Raw genomic sequence first — 25,534 nt, forward strand, 5'->3', positions numbered from 1 at the left:
AGTCAAGCCTGGGCAAGAGAACAATACTGTTTCTTTAAAATATGTATGTATATAATCCAGGACTTTTAAGAACTTTTAAAATATATATATATACATATATAATCCTGAACGCCTCTTTCCCTTACTAACTGTGTGACCCTGAGCAAATTAATTTCTCTGAAACTTTGTCTCTTAACTGTTATAATGCAGATGGATAGTCTCTAAGTTTAAATGTAATACACATATAAAGCCCTCTGCACAATGACTAACATGTATCATCATCACTATTCCTAAAATAACATTTGCTAACTTTTGGTCTCACTCCTTTACACTTAAAATTAACGAGGATCCCAAAGCTTTTGTTTATATGAGATATATATCATATATATGATATATATATCAAATTAGAAATAAAAGTGAAAAAAGTTTTAAATTTTACTGTTTCACTTAAAACAAGGTGTATTATATGTTAACATAATTATGTTCCTGAAAAAAAAAGAAAAAAAAAACCTTTACTTTCCAAAAGAATTGAGAAGAAAGTCATTGTTTTATAGTTTTATAAATCTCTTTAATATGTGGCTTAATGTAAGACAGATTTTCACCTGCTTCTATATACAATCTGTTGTGATATGTCATTTTGGTTTAAGCATATAAAGAAAATCGAGCCTGATGGAGATCCAGTAGTTAAAAAAGGGGAGCATATTTTACTAGTTTCTTTTTCTCCCACATAATTGTGGATATTCTTCTTTGATGCTACACTAAATTCAACAAATGGTCATTTCTTAAAGATTAGTTGCAACATATAATCTGAAATGATATCAATGAACTTTTCATACTTTGTTACACTAAAATCCAATCATCTGTCTCACACTTTGAATGGATCTTAATCCATGCATGGTTTCCTAACATCATTTGCCAACTGGAAAATATTGGTTCACTGAGCTATGCAGCTCTTTCAAATGTTGACACATTTTATTATACAGTATCTAAAAATATCACATTCTTTATTATCTCAATTTTATTTTAAAAAAGTCTTTAAGCTTTTGGAAGCTGCAAGCTCAAGGTGACAGATGCAAGACAGATATAAGTTTTCTAAAATTCTAATTCTAAATTCTGCGTTAATACTCTAATTGTGCCAGTGGTAACAAATATTGCCAAATGGTTTCCTTGTTTGTTTCAGAGAAATATCTGTCAGATACCCAAGTCTGAATAATCATAGTCTGTTAGTCATTCCTTCAAGTAAAAATGATGTTTCATGAGGAGAAAAGAAAAAAAGGCTAGTTTAGGTTACAGCTCAAAAACAATTACACAAATGCTTTTCCATAAGATAACCATTATATTTCAGTATGCAGCAGATGTTACTATGCATACTTCCCATTGTGTCATATAGAATATTTTTAAATGTGTGCTTGAGCGTCAAAATTTTTAAAAATTATTAATTTTCGCTGTTTCTTCAAAGATGTTCTCAAGTGAAATCGGCTTTTTTACACTTTTAATTACAAGTACATGGCAGTGAAGAATACTCGACCAGTTTGACACAAGTAACCTTGATTCTCGTTAAGGTAGCAGCAATTTTAACCACCATCACTTTTGCAATGAATAGTACAAACGTCAACACAGCGAAAGGACATATCATATATACAGCACTGTTATAAAGGTAGTTTTGACCTTGCGGGACACTGAAAATCAGGTCTCAGAACCACTCTAAAGGTCCAGACACCACTGATTTAAACGTTTCTTGTCACGTCAGACTCTAACTTAAGACTTAAATAAGGGATTCACATTAGCATTTTACTTCCTTATAAAAACTGTTTTTCTCCTTGGAACTCTCTGAATTCAGAAAAATTTCTTTCCTAATGATCCAGACGTTGCCAAGTTTCACACGTTATTTTGCTAGTCAAAATAATGCCCAAGTCCTAAGACCTCAGAGAATTGTTCCTTTTCCAATACGCTCATCTGTCAACTCTCAGTTTTACACATAGAATGTCAGCCTTATTCAAATGACCCCATCAAGTGGGTTTTAGCCCTCTTTTGGTTGTCACAAAGGGGAGATTCTCATCTTCTAAGCTGACCTGTGGACTGGCAAGGCTTTCCAGCAAGACTGGCAAAGTGCTCTCTCATCTCTGTTCTCTTGAAAGCAGTTATGGTCTAAAATGGTTTGGTGGAAACACTTCAGACATATTTATTAATAAGCATAAGTGTTCTCTGCACTTCAAAGAAAGATTTTACGTCAAAATCAAAAATCTCCCTTAAGTTTCTAAAGAGAAAGACTGGGGGCTGGGGAGGACAAATTACTTTTCAAGGTTACATAAGTGAATTCTCCAAGGAACTTTAGTAAAAGGCTAGCATTCCTGTTTGTCAGTCTCAAGTGGAAAACATTAAAAACAAACCCTTAATTGTAAATGAAACTCCTATAAAATTGTATTCTACTGAAGACACAACTAATTTCAGAAAATACATGAACAAGATACTAATTCAGATAATTGAAAGGTTGAATCACATACACAGAGTAGACTCCTTTGACATATTTGAACTAAAAATTATTCTTTTGTCTATTTTTAAAGATCCCAAAAGATCCACAATTTGTTATAATCAGTAATTTTTTTACTTTTTTTTTTTTTCTTTTTGGTGACATGGTCTCGCTCTGTTGCCCAGGCTGGAGTGCAGTGGTGCAATCTTGGCTCGCTGCAGCCTCCGCCTCCCAGGTTCAAGCAATTCTCGTGCCTCAGCCTCCCAAGTAGCTGGGATTAGAGGCGTGTGCTGCCATGCCTGTCTAATTTTTGTATTTTTCATACAGACGGGGTTTCGTATGTTGGCCAGGCTGCTCTCAAACTCCTGGCCTCAAGTGATCTGCCCACCTTGGCCTCCCAAAGTGTTAGGATTACAGGCACGGGCCACTACATCCGGCCAATCGGTAATTTGTATAGGCCACAGATTTAAATCAAAAAGGTATGCAGGAGCAGTCAATTAGCTGGGCAATGAGCACAGCCAACCATTCAACAGCCACATCTCAATGTCATTTTGTTGTTTTGACCTCCTGTCAGGTATTTATACTTTTTTCCTTGCAAAATGTGTCCCAGAAAAGGAAGCGTACTGCTAATTACGAAGTTAATAAAAAGTGAAAAGGTCTAAAACTATGCTGTGTTTTGGTCAGAAAATAAGTTGGATCAACTAAAAAGTAAAATGTTAAACTTCATGATAGGTGACTATGACATGAATGACCTATCATGAAAAGAAAAAGAGATTTCTTATACATTCAATGAGTGCCCTCATTAGTGCTAAAACCACCTAACGCTGAAAATGGGAAGGTGACTACTTTGTGCTATAGGAATATACAAAGGAAACGCAGGACTCTTGAGACCAAGTCAGGAGCCTTGTTCCAAAAGCAACAGATGGTGAAGGCAACAATGTGCCTAGTTACCTAACCTTTACTATGAATGAAGGTTGATTTACAAATTTTAAAAGTTTCCTTCACCTGATCCAGCATTAGTGGGTCATATTTCCCCGTGAGCTAAAGAAAGGACCAAAGGATAATAACCTTGAACAGGATGTCAACACAGATGAAACCAGCCCATTTATAATACCATTTCTGCCTTTAGATCCAAAAGGGCACCAGTCTCATTACCATTCTTCATTGTCTCTTTGGTTTTAGGGTTTCAGATAAACTAATGGTTAATATTCCTGCAGTAATGACAGTGTAAGCTAGAGTGGTTTTTTTGTGGTAGAACTTACAAGTTTCAGAAATTGATTTGGTCCTGTATTTTATAGAGTCATTAAGTATGGGAAGGATTAACTGTAATATTGAGTAAAACTTTATTGTACTTTAGGGGAAATTTATGTCTATGGTTATCATGATTTAGAATAGTCAAAAAGCTCTTGCAAATGGCAAGAGTGGTCCACAGGGTCTTCTCTGGAATACAGAGAAGACAATACACCAAGGCTTTGTAGACATCTCTTTCCATGTCTTTTCCACCATAAGATGTGAGACAACTGAGGAGACCATCTTTTTGTTGTTGTTAAGTTTCTTCCAGACTAAACTGTAATTCAATGAACTGGCACCAAACATTAAGAATAAGACATAACAATTCACCCATTCAAAAAAGTAATTCTTTTTTGGATTGTGTCACAATCTGGGATATACCTATGAAAAGCACAAATAGTTTTACAAGTTTCTTAGATTGCAGATAGTATGTCTGGGACCTTAAAAAAAAATTAAACATCTAAGATAGGAAATCAACTACAGTGTTTTAACAAATTTACCCAATCTTACCAATGGAGGTAGGAATACATATGCATAACATGCCTGAGTAAGAGCTGAGAAAACAGAGCCCCCAAAAGTTTTCTACGTAACAAAGGGAAATAGCACACGTGTGTACCTGCAGAAACTTTGAGTTGTCAAAGCAGGACAGACAGACTTGCAAATTTACGTCAGAAATTCTGAAGTAGGGGGAAAAAACTCTTAGAATATCTCTAGGCTTTCTCTCTCTGCTGCACAATTTGTTTGCTCTTCAAAAAGTCAACTTGAACCATGAATACATTTCTATGAAAATGCAGCAGCTTCTGCCTAGGGGTGAAGATGTACAAGGTATTATTCATTTTCTTCCACCCCTTCCCCTTTGCTATTTGTCAAGCAACCTGAGGATATTCTGACTCAATGGAAGGGTGACTTTGGGGTTCAACATGTACAAATTTCCTTGCTCTATTCTTTTGAGAAATTTTGGCCTTGAGAGAAGGCACCACAAGGGAGGAAGGAGCTGGAAAATTACCAGTATGTATTATATAAGTTAATACAATACAGACGGCTCTAGTGCTGGAAACAGAGATGCAGTGATGCCCCTGATCCATCCTGGCACATGAGTATGATTGGAAAACATGGCCTTCTCAGTGCAAGAGAACAGAATTGGCCTTCACCCAAGCTTTCTCTCAGCTGTTACTCTTCCTTACAATACTGTGAACGAAATAGCTATTAGTTTGGTTTTGTCCTTCTAACTAAAGAAACACATTTGTAGTTAACGTGAAGACAGGCATACAAAGTTCCCAGGGTACATACTGCTAAAAATGAGATATATATTCTGTGAGCTAATCACATCCAACTAATAGTAATGTGAAAATAATTCTGTGCTTTGTTTGAGGCTCTAGAGGGCAGGATCATAAAGAAGCTCTAACAGAGGAACAAGAACTGCTGGCTGTACCTGCAACATGGGGTGGGGGGACACTAAAGCATCACACTGACACTATTTTATTCTTTTGGCATCCTAATTATCAAGAGTAAGAAACATAAAAAGCATTCTCTAACTTTCCATTAATGTACTCTAATTTGATTTCTTGGTGGATAAAGGCCTTCAAGGAATTCCCATGCTAATCAGCTAATGAGTTAATGGAGTTTTCTTTTAGAACGAATGGTATTTCAAAGTACCTGTAAGTGTGGCCACGATGCCTCAAGGGTAGGTTCATCTTCTTCTGGATCAAATTCATTGCTGTCACTAGGAGGGAGAGTTCTGAATATATTGCAAGATACCTAAAAATAAACAAGCAACAGAGTTAATGGGAAGCACCTTCTGCGTAGTTTTACACAAGGTCCTTGGAGCCAAGCTGAGGGGAACCCAGATAACAGTGCACAAGGAACATCACCAAACTAGAATAAGGACCTCTTTCTACAGGCTCTGAGGTGGGGACCACCTCCAGGCAAGCTGGAAAGTAGCAACGCAGCACCATCCTACTCTCTTGAACACTATTCAGTGTCCTTATTTAACCCTTTCCACCCTAGGTTGCCATGATTTTATACCTACCATCAAAGCCTGCTCTTGGTTACTTACCGGTCAAGCATGTTTCTGATTAACCTAATTGACACTAAGAAATAAATAACTGCTAATGGGCTTCATGTGCTTCCCTTATCAGGTATATTCACTATTTGCAAACTTATGATTGAAATAATCGTGAAATTTCAGGCTTTTCTAATAACCTTAAAAACATTCCTTATCTGTCCTCAACAAGTTGGTTTACAAAATAGTAATGATACCCAGAGCAAAATTATATCTTTGATATAAACCTCTATAAACTAGGTATTCCTTAAGCATAGGCAAGATCCAAATTAAACAATGGTTGTTCAAAATATAGCCATGAGTTGGTAACTGTCAAAACTGGGTGATAAAGAGATGAGGATTCATTATACTATCTATTATTTCTGTATATGTTACAACATTTCCTTTTTTCTTTTTTTTTTTTTTTTTTTTGAGATGGAGTCTCGCTCTGTCACCGACACTGGAGTGCAGTGACGCAATCTTGGCTCACTGCAACCTCCCGCCTCCCAGGTTCAAGTGATTCTCCTGCCTCAGCCTCCCGAGTAGCTAGGATTACAGGCGCCCGCCACCGTACCCGGTTAATTTTTGTATTTTTAAGTAGAGACAAGGTTTCACCATGTTAGTCAGGCTAGTCTCGAACTCCTGACCTCAAGTGACCCACCCACTTCAGCCCCAAAGTGCTGGGATTACAGGCGTGAGCCACCACACCTGGCCTATTAAAAGATTTCTATAGTAAAATGTTTATGTTTTAAACATTTTTTAAATGTTTTTGCTACTATTCTCAGGATTCCTTTCCAGTTTCTGTTTCTTGCCCCACTCACCCACTCATCTTTCTCCTAATGACATATCCTCAGATCTGAAGAATAAGACGGGGAGGGACAGGAGAACATGTGTAAAAAGTGAGAAGGAAAAAAGAAAGCAGATATTGCATCAGAGGCCTTTGTTGGCCTTCCTATGTAATGCAGAAAATACTGAGGTATCTAATATGCTGCTCTGAAAGAGGAAAGAAGAAAGGCTTTGGGGTACCCATATAATCTGAATGTGTACATTCCTACTAGTGCCTAGAACAGTGTATACACATAATAGGCATTTAATAAGTATTTATGAAATAAATAATAAAAATGAATTATTTATGAAATAAATACTTATTAAATGCCTATTATGTGTACACACTGTTCTAGGCACTAGGAAAACAATAGTGAACAAAGCAGATAAAAATCTATGCCGTCATGGAACTTATTGTATTCTAGTTAAAGCCACAGTTATCCCCATTTCCTAGTTATGGAAACTGAGCTCAGATGTATAAGCTATGGGAAGGAGATTCAATTTTATTTTAGTGCAATGGGAGGCCATTAGTGGATCTTAAAACAGAGAAGTGGCATGATCTGATTTCTGCCTAAAAAAAAAAAAATCACTCCAACGGCTATGTATAGAATAGGCAGGAAGAGGACAAGTTAGGCTGTGAATGTGACAAGGGATGACGCTGGCTTGGCAAGGATGGTAGGGAAGACAGACAGAAATAGATTGATTCAAAAAGGTAATGCTTTGCTGCTGGCTTGGATATATGATGTGAAAGAAAGAATTAAGGACAAGACATAGATCTGAGGCCATAAACTGAAGATGGGGATTACTGGAAAAGGGAAAAGTTTATTTCTTTGCTGGCTTCTTTTAGCGGAGAGATCTAGGGATCTAGTTAGAGACGTATTAAAGGAGCAGTATCTAGGAGGCAATTAGAAATATGAAGTTGGACCTCTGAGCTAGGCAGGTCAGAACCAGAGACATATAAGACTCAGCAGCATATAGATAATGCTTAAAGCCACGGGACCAATGGGATCACCTTGGAAAGGAGTAAACAAAAAGAAGAGAAATGGTCAGCGGGGAGCAGTGGCTCACGCCTGTAATCCCAGCACTTTGAGAAGCCGAGGCGGGCAAATCACGAGGTTAGGAGCTCAAGACCATCCTGGCTAACACGGTGAAATCCCGTCTCTACTAAAAATACAAAAAATTAGCCAGGTGTGGTGGCGGGCGCCTGTAGTCCCAGCTACTCAGGAGGCTGAGGCAGGAGAATGGCGTAAACCCAGGAAGCGGAGCTTGCAGTGAGCCAAGATTGGGCCACTACACTCCATCCTGGGCGACAGAACGAGGCTCCACCTCAAAAAGAGAGAGAGAGAGAGAGAGAGAGAGAGAGAGAGAGAGAGGGTCCTTGGGCATCCAATATTTAGAAATTAGGTAGAAGAAGAAGAGCCAAGGAGAGCAAATGAAAAGAAGCAGGTGATAATAAAAAGAACTAGAGTTTGGGGTCTCAGAAGCTAAGAGAGAATAGCGTTTTAAAGAAGAAGTCAAGAGCAGCAAATGCTGTTCAGAGGTTGACTAAGAAGAGCACAGAGCAGTATCTATTGGACTTGGCAGTCCTATGAAGTGTACACTATTATGATCCCTAATTTACCACTGAGGAAATAGAAGCATGGGTGTTGTTAAGCTCTAAGGTTACAATTAGTAACCAGCAGAGTTATAACTGGACCCAGACTGTCAGGATCCCTAGTGTTCTCTCTAGAAGAAAAGGCAGACCAACTTTCTTATTCGTTAGCTTAGAGGACAGAAAAAAATGACCATATGAGAATATGCTTTTGCTATGGCTAATGACAGCAAATACAGTTCTATTATTTTATTTTTGTCCCTTCCAGTGATTAAGACATTATTTTTATGAAGAAATAAGTTACTTTTCAGGTAATGACTTCCCTTCAACCAGCCAGCTATAATGTAATTGACAGGGCAAAGGTTCTTTAATTACTCAACTTTGAATCTTCATTAAACTATACATGTATTTCAAAAACTGAGTCTTCATCCCAACTAAGTCATTTATTATGTACTGCACTCTTTAACAAGTGTTTTTCCTCTCCTAAGACGTGAAAGTAAACCACGAAAGGGGGAAAAAAGGGGCTTCTCTATAGTAAAAAATCTGGGTAAAGAAACTTCTCTTCCTTTGTACTCCTGGGCATATAAACTCTCTTACAGTGTCCACCACATGCTGCAGCAACTATCTGTTTAGGTTATTTGTCTCTCCTTACTAATAACTAATCAGGAATATATAATACATTTGTCTTCCCACCATATACTAAGCATTTAAAAAATATTCACAAAGTAAAAGTTTGGATATATTAATAAAGTTGTGTGTTGTGGTTTTGCTTTGAACAAATTTCAAAATTTTCTAGGTGACTTGAATAAATGTAAGTTATTTCTAAAGATGTTCATCCCTGTATTGTGTTCTCATCTTCTGACTTGGTCAAAACTTCATCTCTCAGTTAACACAGCAAAAGAAGGCCACGTTGGGTAAATAATCCAAAAGGCAGGTAGTTCTAGAAGTATATACATCTCATTCAGCTACACACTGTCATTTCTTCAGATTTATCTTCCTGTCATGCTTTATTTAGTTTACTTCTAAACATTCACCAGATGAGGAATGAGGAAGCACATGTCTGCTGGGTTGGACAATTCAGAGTTGACTGGATTGGTTAAGTAGTTGTCTACCACAATGGGAAAGAATGGCAAAGCATATCAAGTGTCATGGAAATGGCCAAACCTCTGACCCAGCCTGGAATATACTAGGGACTTAATAAAAATGTTATAAATGAGCCATTACTCCCATCCTTGAGAATTTGCCCTGAGAAACTAACCCAAGACAAGAGTGAAAAAGCTACTTAAAGCTGTCGCTTGCAACATTCTCCAAAAAATGTAAAACTGGAAATAACCTTTATGTCCAGCATCAGAGAGGTTTATCAACTCAGTGGAATACTGTGCAGCATTAAAGATGATGGCTCTATGGGAGCACCAAAAAAAAGTTTATAAATAAAGATTTAAATGGAAAGGCAATTGAAAATTGTGTGATTATAAGGATAAGAATGGAAATGGTTAACTATAAATAGAAATTAAAAGCTATATTAAAGCAAGAGGACTATGGATGATAAACACAGTCCTAAATCTATAAAAAGCATACGTTAAAGACATACATTATGTGAGTTACACCTTCCACTCCAAGATGAAAATGGGTCTTGAACTTGTTTATATAAGACTATTGCTGCCAAGCGAGAGTTAAGAACCACAGCCTCCAGGAGTGCCAAAGGTTTATCAGAAAAAAATATATATATATCACAGCCTCCCACAATACCAGAGAGCTTGGCTCATGAATGAATGATTTAAGAATTACATGAATGAACCAGTTTAACTGTACAGTTGAGCTCCAAAATCATAAATTTAAAATCAGGTCATTCATGGACGGGCTTCCATTGGGGTGCGGGGGAGGAAGAGGGGAAGAGTGTCTCTAAATCTCATGATTTATCTGCAACAGTTTGTATATTAGTCCAATTTGGGAAAAGGCCAGTTGCCTTCATCAGATTTTCAAAAGACTTCTAACATCTAAAAACGGTTAAAAACCAAGGTCCTAAATAGTAAATTTGCTTACATTAAATCTTCCTTTATCACTGGCAGTCACTTTTAATTTATAGTCTATGGTTAAATGGATTATTAAATAGGTAATGGCAGTTGCATACTTATGCAAAGGTATCACAGCCATGAGTAACCACCAATATCACTCCCCACCACACAACCGTTTTATGAAAAACCTATGTGGCTAGGTTAAAATGCATTCAGGTATTTCCAAAGTCACAAACAGTCTCTATTATATTAAAATACATGAGGTTCTAGCCCTGCGCCTCCTATTTTATTCATGCAAAAGCAGACTACCAAAAATGAACAAAAGGAAATTTTAAAGTATATTAGATAAATTTATTTTTCAAATATTGTATTTTAAACTACACTGGTGTCACTGCAAAGTAAAAAAGTTTAAGAAATAAACGTCTCTGAGGTAGTCTAATTCCTTTTCATTACAAAGATATTAAAATACACAGTGGATGCTAGGATCAAACTAAAGGCTTGAAAGGGCTGGGAGCAGGGGCTCATGTCTGGGAGGCTGAGGCAGGAGGATCACTTGAGGCCAGGTGTGTAAGACCAGCTCTAGTGATATAGCAAGACCCCCATCTCTCTATTTAAAAAAGAAAGAAAAAAAAAAAGGAGGCTTGAAGGCACTGGCCTGGCCTCCAAAAAGTGGCTGTAAGGACAAACCGAGGCTGAAGGGATGGAAGGAAAGGATGTCAAAACCTGGACAATCCCTCTTCAAAGATAGAAAACCTCCACTAACAAGCTTATAGAATCAGATCAGGTTAGAAACTATCTCATCCAGCCCCTTCATCTTAGAAATAAGGAAATTGTGGTTCAAAGAGCTTGCAAGTTTTTCAAGGTAACAAATTACCGTGAAACGCAGAGAGAGTTCCCAGGGAGAGTTCCCAGGGTTCCTTCTGATACACCACTTCCACCCAACCCTGAACTGTGGATGGACCTGACTTTTTTATTTCTCTTTTTCCTCTGATCTTCCCTACTCCCATTTCTTTTTAACATTTTTACTACTCTCATTTTCTCATCTCTCCTTTCTCATCATCTCCTTCCAAGTTTTTTTGCCTGCCAGTGCCACTCAAAGGATGACTCAGCATTAACAAAGAACTGTAACAATCTCTTCATCCCCACTGCTAGTTCAGACCTCCAGCAGCAAACATCTTGATTACCGCACTGTTTCCTTTCCGGTGTTCTCTTCCTCACATCTCTTCTTTTTGTCTCCCCCAATTGGATTTTGAAGCACTTAAGGACTCCTTATTCATCTCGGAATGTCTGGCACCTAATATACAATCAATGAAAATAACTAGGGGTGCCAAATAGAATTCAGGACACTGGTGAAATCTGACTTTCAAATAAATGACAAATAATTTTTTAGTATAAGTTTGTCCCATGCAATATTTGGGACAGTCTTATACTAAAAAATTATTCACTATTTATCTGAAATTCAAATTTAATTAGATGCCGTGTATTTTTATTTACTAAATCTGATAACCCTAAAATAACACTAATATTAAGAACCTCTAACTGCTTGCTTTGAGGGTCCGGCTGCTCATTTTTCAGTACGTTAGTTTACTACTGACTATTGTTAATTACGGTGCTGCAACAAAAACCAAAACAGTCAAATTCTTGGCCAAATGTGAAAGAAGAGACTACAAAGTTTCTGTGTTCATGGCCTCATAAACAAAAGAGGAAGAAGCATTTAGGCATATTTTATCAGTTTTGACTAAACTTACTACTTTTGACTTGCAAGAGCAAAATACAACTGTTGTATTTCTAATAGTTCTTTAAATTACTGCAGAAAAAAATTCACCATTCCCAAACCATTTCCATAGAAATTACTAATTTTACACTATGATTTTGACTGGCATTTTGTTGTTGTTAAGGAAAATATTATAATAGAACAGAGTGTGGCTAGCACCTAAGAGCTACTCATTAAGTATCTGCCAATATTAATAAAAAATACACAAAAGATAAGGATAATACAATGAATGTTTTTTTAAATTCATGAATACTTTGAATTTCCTGTGGTTATATATTTGTTAAGATTTGAGGCTCTGGCACACTGGGCATGTAATGTGATCGGGGATCACTTGTACCACAGTATAACAAGTTAATTTAAATCATCTTTGTGATTTAGAATATATTTTCTAGATGATTGAGTATCACCTCTCTTGAATAAAAGCAGAGGAACTAGCTGACCTCAAAGATGTTTCCCCCTTTCATCTGTGAAACTGTAAGTTCATACAATTACACAATATTGCAAGCATATCAACTATAAATACAAACAAAGAGAATGTTATTATGGCTATAAAATGAATTTTAAGATTACACCTAAAAGGTAAATTTTCTAACCAAAAAGACTATGTGAATGATGCTAAACAGAAAACATTCCAGCAAATTTAAAGCTGCCATTATTTCCCCAGCACTATTCACATTAAGACCTTATGCAAGTAACAATTTCAATGATATCCCTGAGTTTTCTCATCCAGTTTAAGCATTCATTCATTCATTCAATAATTCATTATGTATTAAAAAGAAACCAAAATGATTCAATCATTTACAACCAGGAGGGGCTAGTAAATGCAATGTTGACACTTAGGCCATCATGTATTATTATTATTATTATTATTATTATTATTATTATTATTATTGAGACGGAATTTCACTCTTGTTGTCCAGGCTGGAGTGCAATAGCACAATCTTGGCTCACCGCAACCTCCACCTTCCCAGTTCAAGTGATTCTCCTGCCTGAGCCTCCCGAGTAGCTGGGATTACAGGGACCCACCACCACACCCAGCTAATTTTTTGTATTTTTAATAGAGACGGGGTTTCACTATGTTGGCCAGGTTGGTCTCGAACTCCTGACCTCAGGTGATCCACCCATCTCAGCCTCCCAAAGTGCTAGGATTACAGGCATGAGCCCCTGCACCCGGACCTATTATTTTCATAATATTTTACATTAGCACAAAAGATGAATCTAAGTAGATATGGCAAAATTGAACCTTGAAAGAAAATAGGCAAATCATCAATATTTACCATGAACGCCATTTTAAAACACAATTAAATCTGAAACAAAATATGAATATAAGCAAGACTTACTTTAAATCTCTAAATCAGACAGTTAAACACCTAAGACTATTTTCAAACATACTAGAATTTATTTTAAATATTCAACCCTAAGGCCAGGCACAGTGGGTCGCACCTGTAAACCCAGCACTTTGGGAGGCCGAGGCGGGAGGATCACTTGAGGCTAGGAGTTGGAGACCAGAGTTGTCACAATGTTTTCAGAAAACCCATGTCTATATACATACATACATAAATATTCAACCGTAAGAATAAGAACTAAAATTCTAACCAAATTTTCTAACATAAAAATAATAAACAATAAACACATATACAATGTCAAGTTACTTTTGGTAACACCAAATTTAAGAGTTGTTAATGGTCTCAATAATAAAGAACCTTTCAAATCTGACATCTTTAAATGTCAGCTCCTTTAAATTAATTATAGATAATTATTGATAAACATAGAAAGATCCCAAAGCATTTGTAATTATGCTTGAGGAACTCAGAATCAGAGCAGACAAATATCTTTTAGGCCGATGCTTTGATTAGGAAACAAATGGCAAAATTTGTAAGCTTTCAATTACCATTTAATTTAATTCACTGGTAATTTGTTCAATCAAATAATTTGTCTCTAAAGCCAAACTATGTATCTTAATTACCACAATAAATATATTGTAGTTTCCACTTTAGATTAGGTATAAAGTCTTTTTTTAAACCTTGCCATCTATATGAACTAACCCAGCTACTTAAAAGTTATCTGAATTTAAGAAACCATTCAAATCTGTTATTATAACATAAAGGCATGTCCTGGCCAGGCGTGGTGGCTCACGCCTGTAATCCCAGCACTTTGGGAGGCCAAGGCAGACAGATCACAAGGTCAAAAATCAAGACCATCCTGGCCAACATGGTGAAACCCCATCTCTACTAAAAATACAAAAATTATCTGGGCGTGGAGGCGCGTGCCTATAGTCTCAGCTACTTGGGAGAATGAGGCAGGAGAATCGCTTGAACCCAGGAGGCAGAGGTTGCAGTGAGCCAAGATCACGCCACGGCACTCTTAGCCTGGCGACAGAGCTAGATTCTACCTTTAAAAAAAAAAAAAAAAAAAAAAAAGGCATGTCCTTAACACCTAATTCTAAGGAGCAGAAATTTAAATTTAAGTCAGTTTGACAATTTCCTAGAATAGGCCATCCACTGCAGGTCTAGCTTTATTGCCTAACATATTAAATATTTAACTGTATTTGCTATGTAATATCATCAATAATTATAATTTTCAGACATTATTATTCCAAACATGTTCATTTGAGTTACATATGATTCCTTGAGTCAAAACAATCTCCTCAATATCCTTGTTTATCACAAGTGTAGATCTCAGTTGCATGATAAGAACTATCTGAAATACTGTAACATATAGGTGTGATCAAGCCACTCCAGCAAGCCTGTTCATATCTTTATCATAAAACTGCATTTGTGGACAAAGCTCTATACTTTTGTGAAGACGTTCACTTAACCAATGACAGAGTGCATTGTTTACATGTGACTAAGAAACAAGCACTTGTGACAGCTGTGAGGTTTGTTTTACAACATCTAGAAATCTGGAAGAGGATTTAAAAGGAGATTTCTAAAGCGAGTAATTACTTTAGAAATAATTAGTAATTATTGTTACACATTTTGAAATAATTAGTAATTATTCAAATACACTTTAGGAATAATTAGTAATTATTGTTACACATTTTAATGTCACACTTAAATCTGTATTAGCAGGGCTTTCTAGGATATAACAACTATTCTATTAAACCTGATTGCTGAAATGAGGCAGAAAGAACATATTAAAATGATCAAAAGTTTAACAGGCAATTGAAGAAAAGGAGTATCAAAAAAAAAAAAAGCTTAAAACTTATGATACCCAATTAGAATTTTTAAACATAGCCAGTATTCAAAAGACAATATTAAAGTAATAGAAGTCTTAGCCATGTACTATTTTCATAACACATAAGAAAGACATCATTTTTATTTATATTTCCTGTATCAAGTATTTATTTTTTACTCTACTGGGTATACACTACAGATTTACACAGACCAAAAAACAAACACCGTTTTCATTGTGATTGCTGCTTACTCCTGTTAGAAGCAGTCGGAGTATTTAGCTGATAATTGTTATGATGAATTGGTATAACTAGATTTAACATACGGTGATTGCTTCTATAAATAATTGAGTCCCCTTAGACATGGAGTTTCTAGAAGATCGGAGCACTGCCAACTGTATGAAAGAAAGGAATCTGTCCATGAGATATCAAGAATAGAGAAACAATAGAATTTGAATACAGATCAAATGTAAATACAGGCATGGTTTGGAAGACTATGTCAACACTTCATTAGAAGGGGACAAAAGGGGAAAACTGAGTGAAAGAAATACTTTTGTCTTCTGTTTCCACTCTCCTTGACCTGTGCCATGTTCATCAGATGACAGAGGTGCCACAAAGACAGGAAAAGAGAAGAGACTGGGGAAAGGGAGGGAAGAAAGAAAGAAAGATTCAAGGGAAAAGACATTTGAGTTGGCCCCTCTATGTAGTGATCATTAATGCCAAACTAGAATAATCAAGTTAATACAAGCAGAATTTATAATAGCTGCAAACTGGAAACAACCTAAAAGTTCATCAAACAGTATAAAGGATAAGCAGTCATAACCAAACCCCCCAAACATATACATGCTGTTTAATTCCATTCATATAAAGTTCTAAATTAGGCCAAACTAATTAAGCTTTAATTAAGTATTAATGTCAGAAGAGAGAACTCAAACTTAGAAAGTCTTAACCACAGGGCCCTACACATAGCTCTTAATCACAGGGCCACATACAGTGTTTTTTTTGTTTTTTGTTTTTTGTTTTTGAGACAGGGTCTCACTGTATTGCCCAGGCTGGAGTGCAGTGGTGCAATTATGGCTCACTGCAGTCTCAACCTCCTGGACACAAGGGATCCTTCCACCTTAGCCCTGCAAGTAGCTGGGACTACAGGCACGTGCCACCACACCTGGCTAATTTTTATATTTTTAGTAGACGTGGGGCTTCACAATGTTGTTCAGGCTGATCTCAAACTCCTGAGAGCAGGCAATCCACCTGCCTCAGCCTCCCATAGCATTGGGATTACAGGAGTGAGCCATGGTCTACAGTCATATTTAAAATAGGGGCTCTGTGGGTACATGTCACCAGCTGACTAGTGGGCTTGCCTACAGTGAGACTGGCTGGGCTAATCCCTTACCACTTGTTCACGCCCCTCCCTCCAGAACTCCCTTTTAAGTTGTGTCTTTAGGTCTTTTCTCTTCGGTTTGCCTGATTCTCCAGAGAAGAATCATCTAATCTCCTGGCTAGAGGGCGTAAGGTATCTGGGAACTGAGTGGGTTTAGTCTCAATTCAACATAGTGCCCTACTTTCAGAAAGGTGCACACTGCTCTCAGCTGTGCGTAATGTCCCCAAGTCTAGATTCCCTCTAGTTTAGCCTCTCCAAAGAGTAAACCTTCAGTGTTCTGCTGGGATTTGAGACAGCAGTTACATGGCTACCTGGTTTTGGGAGAATGGGAGAAAAGGAATTCTGGCTACTTCTTAATACAGACTTTCCAGCGAATCTCCTGTTTCGCCCCCATGCACCCTTCCTTTGAGAGGTTATCTTTCTGAAGCTCCTCGGAGTTGTGCACATGACTTGGCTATGTCTTGACTTTCCTTGCTGCTGCTTCAGGTTCCGTTTTCTCTGATCAACCAAGGTAGTAACCACTGTTCATTTGTTTTCTAGCTTCTAAAATGTAATTCTGAGATCTCTCTATTTTGCTTTGTTCTTGTGGGTTTTATTTCTTTTCAGTAGTAACTTTTTTATTTCAGTAACTGTGGGGAGATATTAGGTAAAAAAAAAAAAAGTAAACATACGCATGAGTTCAATATACCCTATTTACTCAAAAGTTAGTGATTATTTCTTTGTGTTTTTGTTTTTGTTTTTGTTTTTTTTTTTGAGACGGTGTCTCGCTCTGTCGCCCAGGCTGGAGTGCAGTGGTGCAATCTCCACTCACTGCAAGCTCCGCCACCTCCCGGGTTCACACCATTCACCTGCCTCAGCCTCCAGAGAAGCTGGGACTACAGGCGCCCGCCAACACGCCCGGCTAATTTTTTTTTTTTGTATGTTTAGTAGAGACGGGGTTTCACCGCGTTCACCAGGATGGTCTAGATCTCCTGACCTCGTGATCCGCCCGCCTCGGCCTCCCAAAGTGCTGGGATTACAGGCGTGAGCCAACGCGCCCGGCTGATTATTTCTTATTATTTCTTCCATTCTCCAGTAATTTCTGCTAATTCAAGTAATCTAATTTGCTGATACAAAAAATATATCAGTCTCTTTTTAGTGGGGAAGAGTCCAGTAAAACAGCAAACGAACAAACAAACAAACAAATGACAGGTGCTCTAATCTTAGCCAAAATAAACTGAGAGATCTTCACAAGAGTTTTCTTTCTCAGAATTAGCACCAACTACATTACCAGGTCTTAGTATAAAATAAAATAGAAAAATAAAGCATGTTCAGGATCTGGGAATACTGAATGCCAAATTCAAATGAACGCCTCCAAGTCATGATTTCATCCAATGAAGAAGTACACAACCTCCCCAAAAATAAAAATAAAAGTCAGCACTAGAATGTAATGTAGAACAAATCCCAGCAGTATGCTGCTCTCCTCTCAATACTCAGTCCCCTATCACCTTTTCCACTATGACCTCTGTGTCCAGGGCACATGAATATCCTTAATTTCTTTATTTCCAGTTATATACAGAGCAGTTTTGACATCTCACTATCATCTCAAATTCAGGCTGGTCAAAACCAATTTCACCCTCATTGGACTCCATTTATCTCTCAAAGAGAATTCTCCTCCCACCATCCCCATTCTTTCAAGAAGTTCACTATTTTTTTTAACCCTTTGGAGTTTTTGTTAACTCTTTTCCTTTATTTGCTATATACAATTTTCAACAAGTCATTTTATTTATTACTTCAAAATGTCTCCTTAGTGCTCATGATGGATTTACTTTTAATAGTGGAAATTTGGAAATTGTTTAAATATCCCAAATTGGAAAAACAGTTAAGTAAACAATGGTACATCCACATAACGGACTGTTAGGAACCATTAGAATTATGCTTTTAAAAGATTAATTACAGGAAAGCATGTTTACACCATAATGATAATGAAATAAAAAACAGAATCCAAAACTGCATATATAGTAAGATTTTTTTAAAAAGGTTTAACAAGGAAAACAGGAAAGAGGCAAAGGGGAATTTTCTGGGGAGATGGCAATGTTCTAGATCTCATTTGGGGTGATGACTATACAAGTATATATAATTGCTAAATTCACTGAACGTTCATTGCCTAAGATCTGTTCTTCAAATTTTATTGTAAGTTAAGTATATCTAAATTTTTTAAAGGGAAAAAAAGTCATATTAAAAGAAAAAAAAGACTAGGAGCAACTTGGCCAAAATGTGGGTAATGATTGAATTTAAATACTGAAACTACGGGTGATTCTTTGATAAGGGTGGAGAAAAAAATAGAAGATGGTGAGTTCTTTACATATTCTTAATTTCCTCTTCCTCTGCAATCATCTGACAAACCTAAGACAACAGCCCTCTGCCACAGGCCATCCTGGGTTATATCTGCCAGCCTAATCTTCCTTAAAGAAGCAGACTTTCTTCACAGGATCTGGAGAAAAGTAAGAATATAGTTTCATTTCGCCTCCTGTTCAAAAATCCTTACAACTCCCTGCTCGCCATCTACAAGATTAAGTTTAACCTCCTCTGCTTAGTTTGCCAAGCCCTCTCTAATCTAAATTCATCCCTGCCTCTCTCCACCTTACTGCCCACAAATTCTGACCACGAACCCTCTGCTCCCATTCGGCTCCTATTTCAAGATTAAACTTTGCTCAAAATAGGAGGCAACTTTTTACCTGCTGAAATGGTGACAGCAATGTTAAATTAATTATCTCTAGCGTCTGTTATCTTCACACAAAACTATCACAGGGAAATGATACTTCACACAGAAACGACTGTATTGCACTCTCTCCAAAATTGGAAATGTTAGCAGAGTCCAAAAGTGAAGATTGTTGATATTAAATCTTAGAATCCAAAAATAGAGGTGTAAACACTGCAATAGTCATAGTGCTTACTGTGTATAAATCAGTGCAGAACCTCCTACCGCCTGGGTTAGCCTCAAGCATTCCTGCCCCACACAGGTTAACCATGTGATACCAAGGCTTTGCTGCATTTCACCATCTGGGGACTGTGGGTCCTAAGTCCTAGAAGGTTACTAAAACTGAATTCAGCGTTTTCTGTAAAAGCCACAGTGTACAAGTTGATAAAACAATACGAACATAAGGCTTCTTTGAGAACACAAATTCTAGACATCTGCTATGAGGACTTTATGGTTCAAAATCAGCTAATGCTCAAAGAAAAATTAAGCCTCTTGAATTGCGAATTTTTTAAAAAGCATACACAAAACATTTGAGGCTCCTGATGTATGTTTCTGACTACTAGGTATGTGTTATTAATTGAAATCACTAAAATAAACAAGAAAACTGCCAAAACTAACTGTCACTGTCTCTTATACTCTGTGTCTATGTGCATGTCTCTCTGTGTGTGTGACCTTTCATTCGCAGAAGAAAGCCCTGAGCTAGTCGGTAATTAAAACACATCTGACCTACATATAACCATTACCATATAACCACATTTAGCACGTATAACCATAGGTTCTGTCCATAGATTAATATTCCTCCTTATCCCAAAACTACTGCTTCCTAATGAATTGAGTGAGATATGCCTCCAGGGGAGGACAAGACAGCCAGCCCTCCCTGTTGACAGTGACACATAGCTGGCCTCATCTTAGTTCTTCTGAAGGAAACCAAGAGAGGGAACTAGGGGCAGGAACTGACCACCAACCCTGTGAGCTTACATTTTAAATGTGCTTTAAACACCACTGCCTTCTGATTATTTTACTGCTCAAACAACTGTCAGAGGCATTTGAACCTGAGCAACTCCATCTTGAACAGGGGCTGGGTAAAATAAGGCTGAGACCTGCTGGGCTGCATTCCCAGTAAGTTAAGGTGTTTTTAGTCACAGGATGAAACAGGAAGTCGGCACAAGATACAGGTCATAAAGACCTTGCTGATAGAACAGGATGCAGAAGCTAGCCAAAACCCACCAAAACCAAGATGGCAAGGAGAGTGACCTCTGGTCGTCCTCACCACTACACCATGGTACTACATGGTACCACATACCAATGCCGTGGCAGTTTACAAATGCCATGGCAATGTCAAGAAGTTACCCTATGTGGTCTAAAAGTGGCGGGGGGCAGAACCCTCCATTCCAGGAATTGCCCATCCCTTTCCTGGAAAACTCATGAATAATCCACCCCTTATTTAGAATATAATCAAGAAGTAACCGTAAAAATGGGTAACCATCTTTATGCCTATGGACTAGCCCTTCTTTTTTTCCTTTGCTTTCTTAATAAACTTGCTTTCACTTTACTCTATGGACTCACCCCAAATTCTTTCTTACGCAAGATCCAAGAACCCTCTCTTGGGGTCTAGATCGGGACCCATTTTCAGTAACACAACTACTCTTACTTTACAGAATAGGATATAATACATTTTCCACTTTGTTATTAAGGGCAGCACAAATACAAAACTTAATTTTCCAACAGTTTCTCTATTATATACGATTTTTTTCCTAATCTGTCTATGAGAAAAAAGCCAGAAATCCCTGAAAAGTAAGTGGCCTGCCTTATTCCGGAGAGTGGTCTATCCTATTCTCCTAAAGCCCTTACCTTCTGCAGGAAGGCCAATTCCGAAGTATTTCAAAGCAGCCCATTTAGCACCTAACATTATCCTCCCAAGACCCCAATCCCTACCTTTCTGAAAAGTATAGAAACATATTTTCCAATAGAGCTTGCTTATCCATTTTGTCAAAAAAACACACTTGTTCTCCAACTTAGCAAATAATTATAACCAGCCCTATTTTTACTGAGAAATGTCTTTTCTTATGTGTGCTACTCCTGACCCTCCTCACCATGACCCCACCAGCCTTCCCTCTCTACTACTCGGCCAACCCTCACCTCTCTCTATTCATCACTGAAATGGCATTTCTACTCTACAGTCTTGTGTTTTTGCACCATTTCTCAGAGGCAACTTGCTCCTGAAAAGTCACTGGATAGCGTATTTCTTCTTGTTTTCCAGATCAAGTTTGGCTTTAAATACTGGTCAGCAGCCAACTGCCTCCTGGAAATGACCTGCTCATTGTCTGCTTGCCAGATTCTTGCCTCAGGCACTCCTGTCTCTGTGAATTCCACATTGAGGACACTCATTTTCTCAGCTTTTTACTGCTCATCATGCACCACTGTGGTGTAACCAGCTTTCTCCAAAGAAACAGCCAATACATTCCTCTCTTTCATTTCTGTGTCTCCTCAGTAGACAGACAGCCAAATCATACAAACTAACACCAAGAGCTGGGATTATCCAAGACCCACATGCACATACCACAAGCAAGATTTCTCACTTTGTCATCCATGTGCTTAATAGATTTTCCCAGAAGCACTGCTTATACCTTTAAACCACATTTTCCGCTTCAAGTTTAAATTGAAAGGTGGGAGAAAAGAGAAACCAAAACTTGAATGCAGCACTGTAACTTATCCTGCAAAATTCTGTTGCTAGCCACTGGGGGAAGGGGTAGAGACAGGGGGAGTATTCTCATTACAGTGAGATGATATTATTGGATATATCAATGCCAGACAAGTCACAGCTGTCAAACAATTTTAAGTATATTAAAAACTCTGAACAACCTTTAAAGCAGTTAAGCCAGAATGACTACAGCTTGTAAATGAAGCAAACAGCAATCTCGAGTAGCTCAGTGGCTTCCTGAGTAAAAACCCTCTCTTTAGCACATTTAAATTAAAACTAAACACTTTAAAATCCCTGTCAGATTCCTTAAGAGAGAATCCTTGCAGGAGAGAAATGCTAAATTATTACTAGAGTGGGGACATGAATATGCAAGTATATGAGGAAAAATTCATTTAGATGAACTTAGGGCAGTATATATACAAATGTATATATAACTATAAACACACGGGCATATGCAGATTCACAGGGAATTCTCCCGAAAAGAAAAAAAAAGATATGAAAATAAAACTTCGTAGAGAGTTTGAAATCAATAGACAGACAAAAGATATGGAAAGTCATCTGAAAGAGACAAAAAAGGCTTTCAGGTTAGCAAGACTTCATTGTAACCAGAAACATGTATTAACCAATATAAAGAGACAGGTAAGTCTACTGGGGTGCTAGACGTGATCCCATGAATAATGACAATAATGATATGGCTACTTTAACAATGCTTACCACAGTGCTAAGCACTGTTCATAAATTAATTTTCAAAACAACCTTAGAGTTACAGTACAATAACAAGCTTAGAGGGTTGAGACTCACCCAGAATCACACAGTTCAGTAAGTGGCCAGACTGGGTCCTTGTCTGTTTGTCTATGCCACTGACCCAGGAAGGACAATAAAAAGGAAAAGCAGGCTGTACACACACAAGTGCTTCCAAGGATTAGGATGCCCATCACGGAGATGGAGGGATGTCTGAATCATCTAATTAACTCCCCTTGCTCCAAATCTAGGCTAACCAACCAATCTAAGGATTCCTTGGCAGCTCGCATAATTTGCTGCAGGCAGAGAAGGCACAGTTCAAATATACACAAACAGCTATTCACTGAGCAGTGCCCTTCTCACTCTCAATTCATACACTGGCACTTTCAATTTCCATATGTTTTCTGTGGGTCCTACCAATTCAACACAAACAAGGCTGCAAGGTGGGGCCCCTCTATGACGCACGGGTAAGGTATCACCACGCCAATGTTACCACATAAGGAGCACCAACAGGCAGAGGAGCCTGATTTTTGGATGGTGGGGCAGAGAGAGAAGTGGAGTGGGAAAGCACATGAACTCAGGGGACTGCAGTCTGGGTGGAAGAGAAGGGTGTTCTGAAATACAAGGCCTTCCTCCTGGGCTTCTCCTCATCTCCTCAATCACTATTTACTTTCCCAGACTCGGAAGAAGTGGTAGGGTAGACAGAAAAGTTGAGAAGCAGCGGTAACAATTCAAGAATAACACAAAGGCCGTGCAAAGCTATTATACAGGGCAGCAGAAGTGGTAGCGGAGGGAGTGAAGAAGAAACTGTGCTTAAGCAAAAAAAAAAAAAAAAAAAATGAACATTTAACCCCAGAGCATACTATGTGGTCTGGCCTTGTCAGAAGCAGCAAAATACAGGGAAGGGCTTAAATCAAAGGCCTTTTTACCTATTTAGAAGAGCTCAAGAAAAAAACATAGTACAGAGGCAAAACTCCAACTTTTAGGGGTTTTAGTCCTCATTCCTACCGGAAAGAATAATTCCAGGAAAGCATTACAGCTTAGCATTTAAAAGCATGGGTTCTGGGCCAGGCACAGTGGCTCATGCCTGTAATCCCAGAACTTTGGGAGGCTGAGGCAGGCAGATCACGAGCTCAGGAGATCAAGACCATCCGGGCTAACACAGTGAAACCCCGTTTCTACTAAAAAATCCAAAACCAAAACAAAAAAAAAATTAGCCGGGCTTGGTGGCGAGCGCCTGTAGTCCCAGCTACTCAGGAGGCTGAGGCAGGAGAATGGCGTGAACCCGGGAAACAGAGCTTGCAGTAAGCCAACATTGTGCCACTGCACTCTGCCTGGGGGACAGAGTGAGACTCCGTCTACAAAAAAAAAAAAAGAGTATGGGTTCTGGAACCAGATCACCGAGGTTCAAATCTCAATCACCCAGGTGAGTGGCTCTGGACAAGTTTCTTAACCTCTCTCTTCCTTTACCTTATCTATAAAATGATATCTATTATGATACTACCTATGTCACAGGTGGTTCTCATTCCATGTGAAGATTGAATTAACTCAGACATTGCAGTTCCTGCAGATTTTTATGCAGGTAAAAATGGAAGGCATACAGGTGCTGGCTATCTTCTTTCATTAGTACACACCTTTGTGAAGAGACTCTAAGGATTAAGTATATGGCCACAAGTCTAAATTGTGTAACTTTACAACAATCTACCTAAACTCACACCATATAAAACAAAAAATCTGAACAGTCAGACATGTATTTAAGATACTGAGTTCACTACCAAAAGCCTTCCCACAGAGAAACTCTAGCCCAAATGGTTTCACTGGTAAAATCATTCTAACAACTTCATTTTTCATCTTTAGTTACTGCCAGAAATGGGAGGACCCCATTTCCAATCTTTTTTTCCAAGTGAGCAACACCCAGCATAGACATTTACTGCACACAGGGTAAAATCATGCTTAAACCATTTCTGAGTCACATGTACCTCTGAAAATTTAAGCAAAAGAAAGTTATTTTCTCCTATAAAAATACACAGAACACAGTCAAGCGCAGTGGCTCACGCCTGTAATCCCAGCACTTTGGGACGCCGAGGCGGGCAGATCATGAGGACAGGAGCTCGAGACCATCCTGGCTAATACGGTGAAACCCCGTCTCTACTAAAAATACCAGCCTGGGCGACAGAGCAAGATTCTGTCTCAAAAAAATAATAATAATAAAAAATAAAAAATACACAGAAGACACAAAATTTTGCAGTTAACATCAGAGGGTTCAGTGACCCCAAGAAATCCATCTATGGGCACCCCAAGCTGCTAAATCAGTACCGTTAAATGAGCTTTAACTGGATTAGCACAGAGTGACAGTGTAAGATGGGAATTGAGGAAGTACAGACCAGGTTCCCTACCCTTTGAAAAATTATGAATGCTAACAATCTGTTCCTAACCTTGAGCAGTAAATTCCTCCTGATTTCATTCTACAAATGTCTTTGGGAGATCTCATTATCATATCCTTAAATGATTTCCTTTGTACCAAGGAATTCTTTAATTTCTAATCTAATTCTCAGGTCTTATCTTTTACGCTTATCCTATCCTTCAAATTTCCCACCAGCTTCAGTTATTAAGTGCGCTTCTCAGATATCACTCAATTCTCTTCCATTATGTATAATTCTAATATTATACATATTAGTCCACCCTCACCCACCCACCCCCAATGGCTCTTTTGCTATTAATGCATATCTACAAATCTTATCTCCTTTGGATCTAAAGAGTCGCCTCCAAGGCAGATTCTGGCCAGGATGTATACAGTAGTCCCCGTCTTATCTG

General features: G+C 38.1%; 1 protein-coding gene across 7 annotated transcripts in view; it reads right to left on the reverse strand.

Moving 5' to 3' along the window:
• The window catches only part of PPP2R5E (protein phosphatase 2 regulatory subunit B'epsilon), a 184,125-nt gene that overhangs the window by 46,579 nt on the left and 112,012 nt on the right, over positions 1–25,534 (reverse strand). For all 7 annotated transcript variants that reach the window (XM_017895354.1, XM_017895355.1, XM_017895353.1 and 4 more), the window contains one exon: positions 5,396–5,497. In XM_017895354.1, the coding sequence (XP_017750843.1) occupies positions 5,396–5,497 (102 nt within the window). The remainder of the gene's footprint in view (positions 1–5,395; positions 5,498–25,534) is intronic.

Source organism: Rhinopithecus bieti, unplaced genomic scaffold, assembly GCF_001698545.2.
Source record: "Rhinopithecus bieti isolate Rb0 unplaced genomic scaffold, ASM169854v2 scaffold_26226, whole genome shotgun sequence".
NCBI lineage: Eukaryota > Metazoa > Chordata > Mammalia > Primates > Cercopithecidae > Rhinopithecus > Rhinopithecus bieti.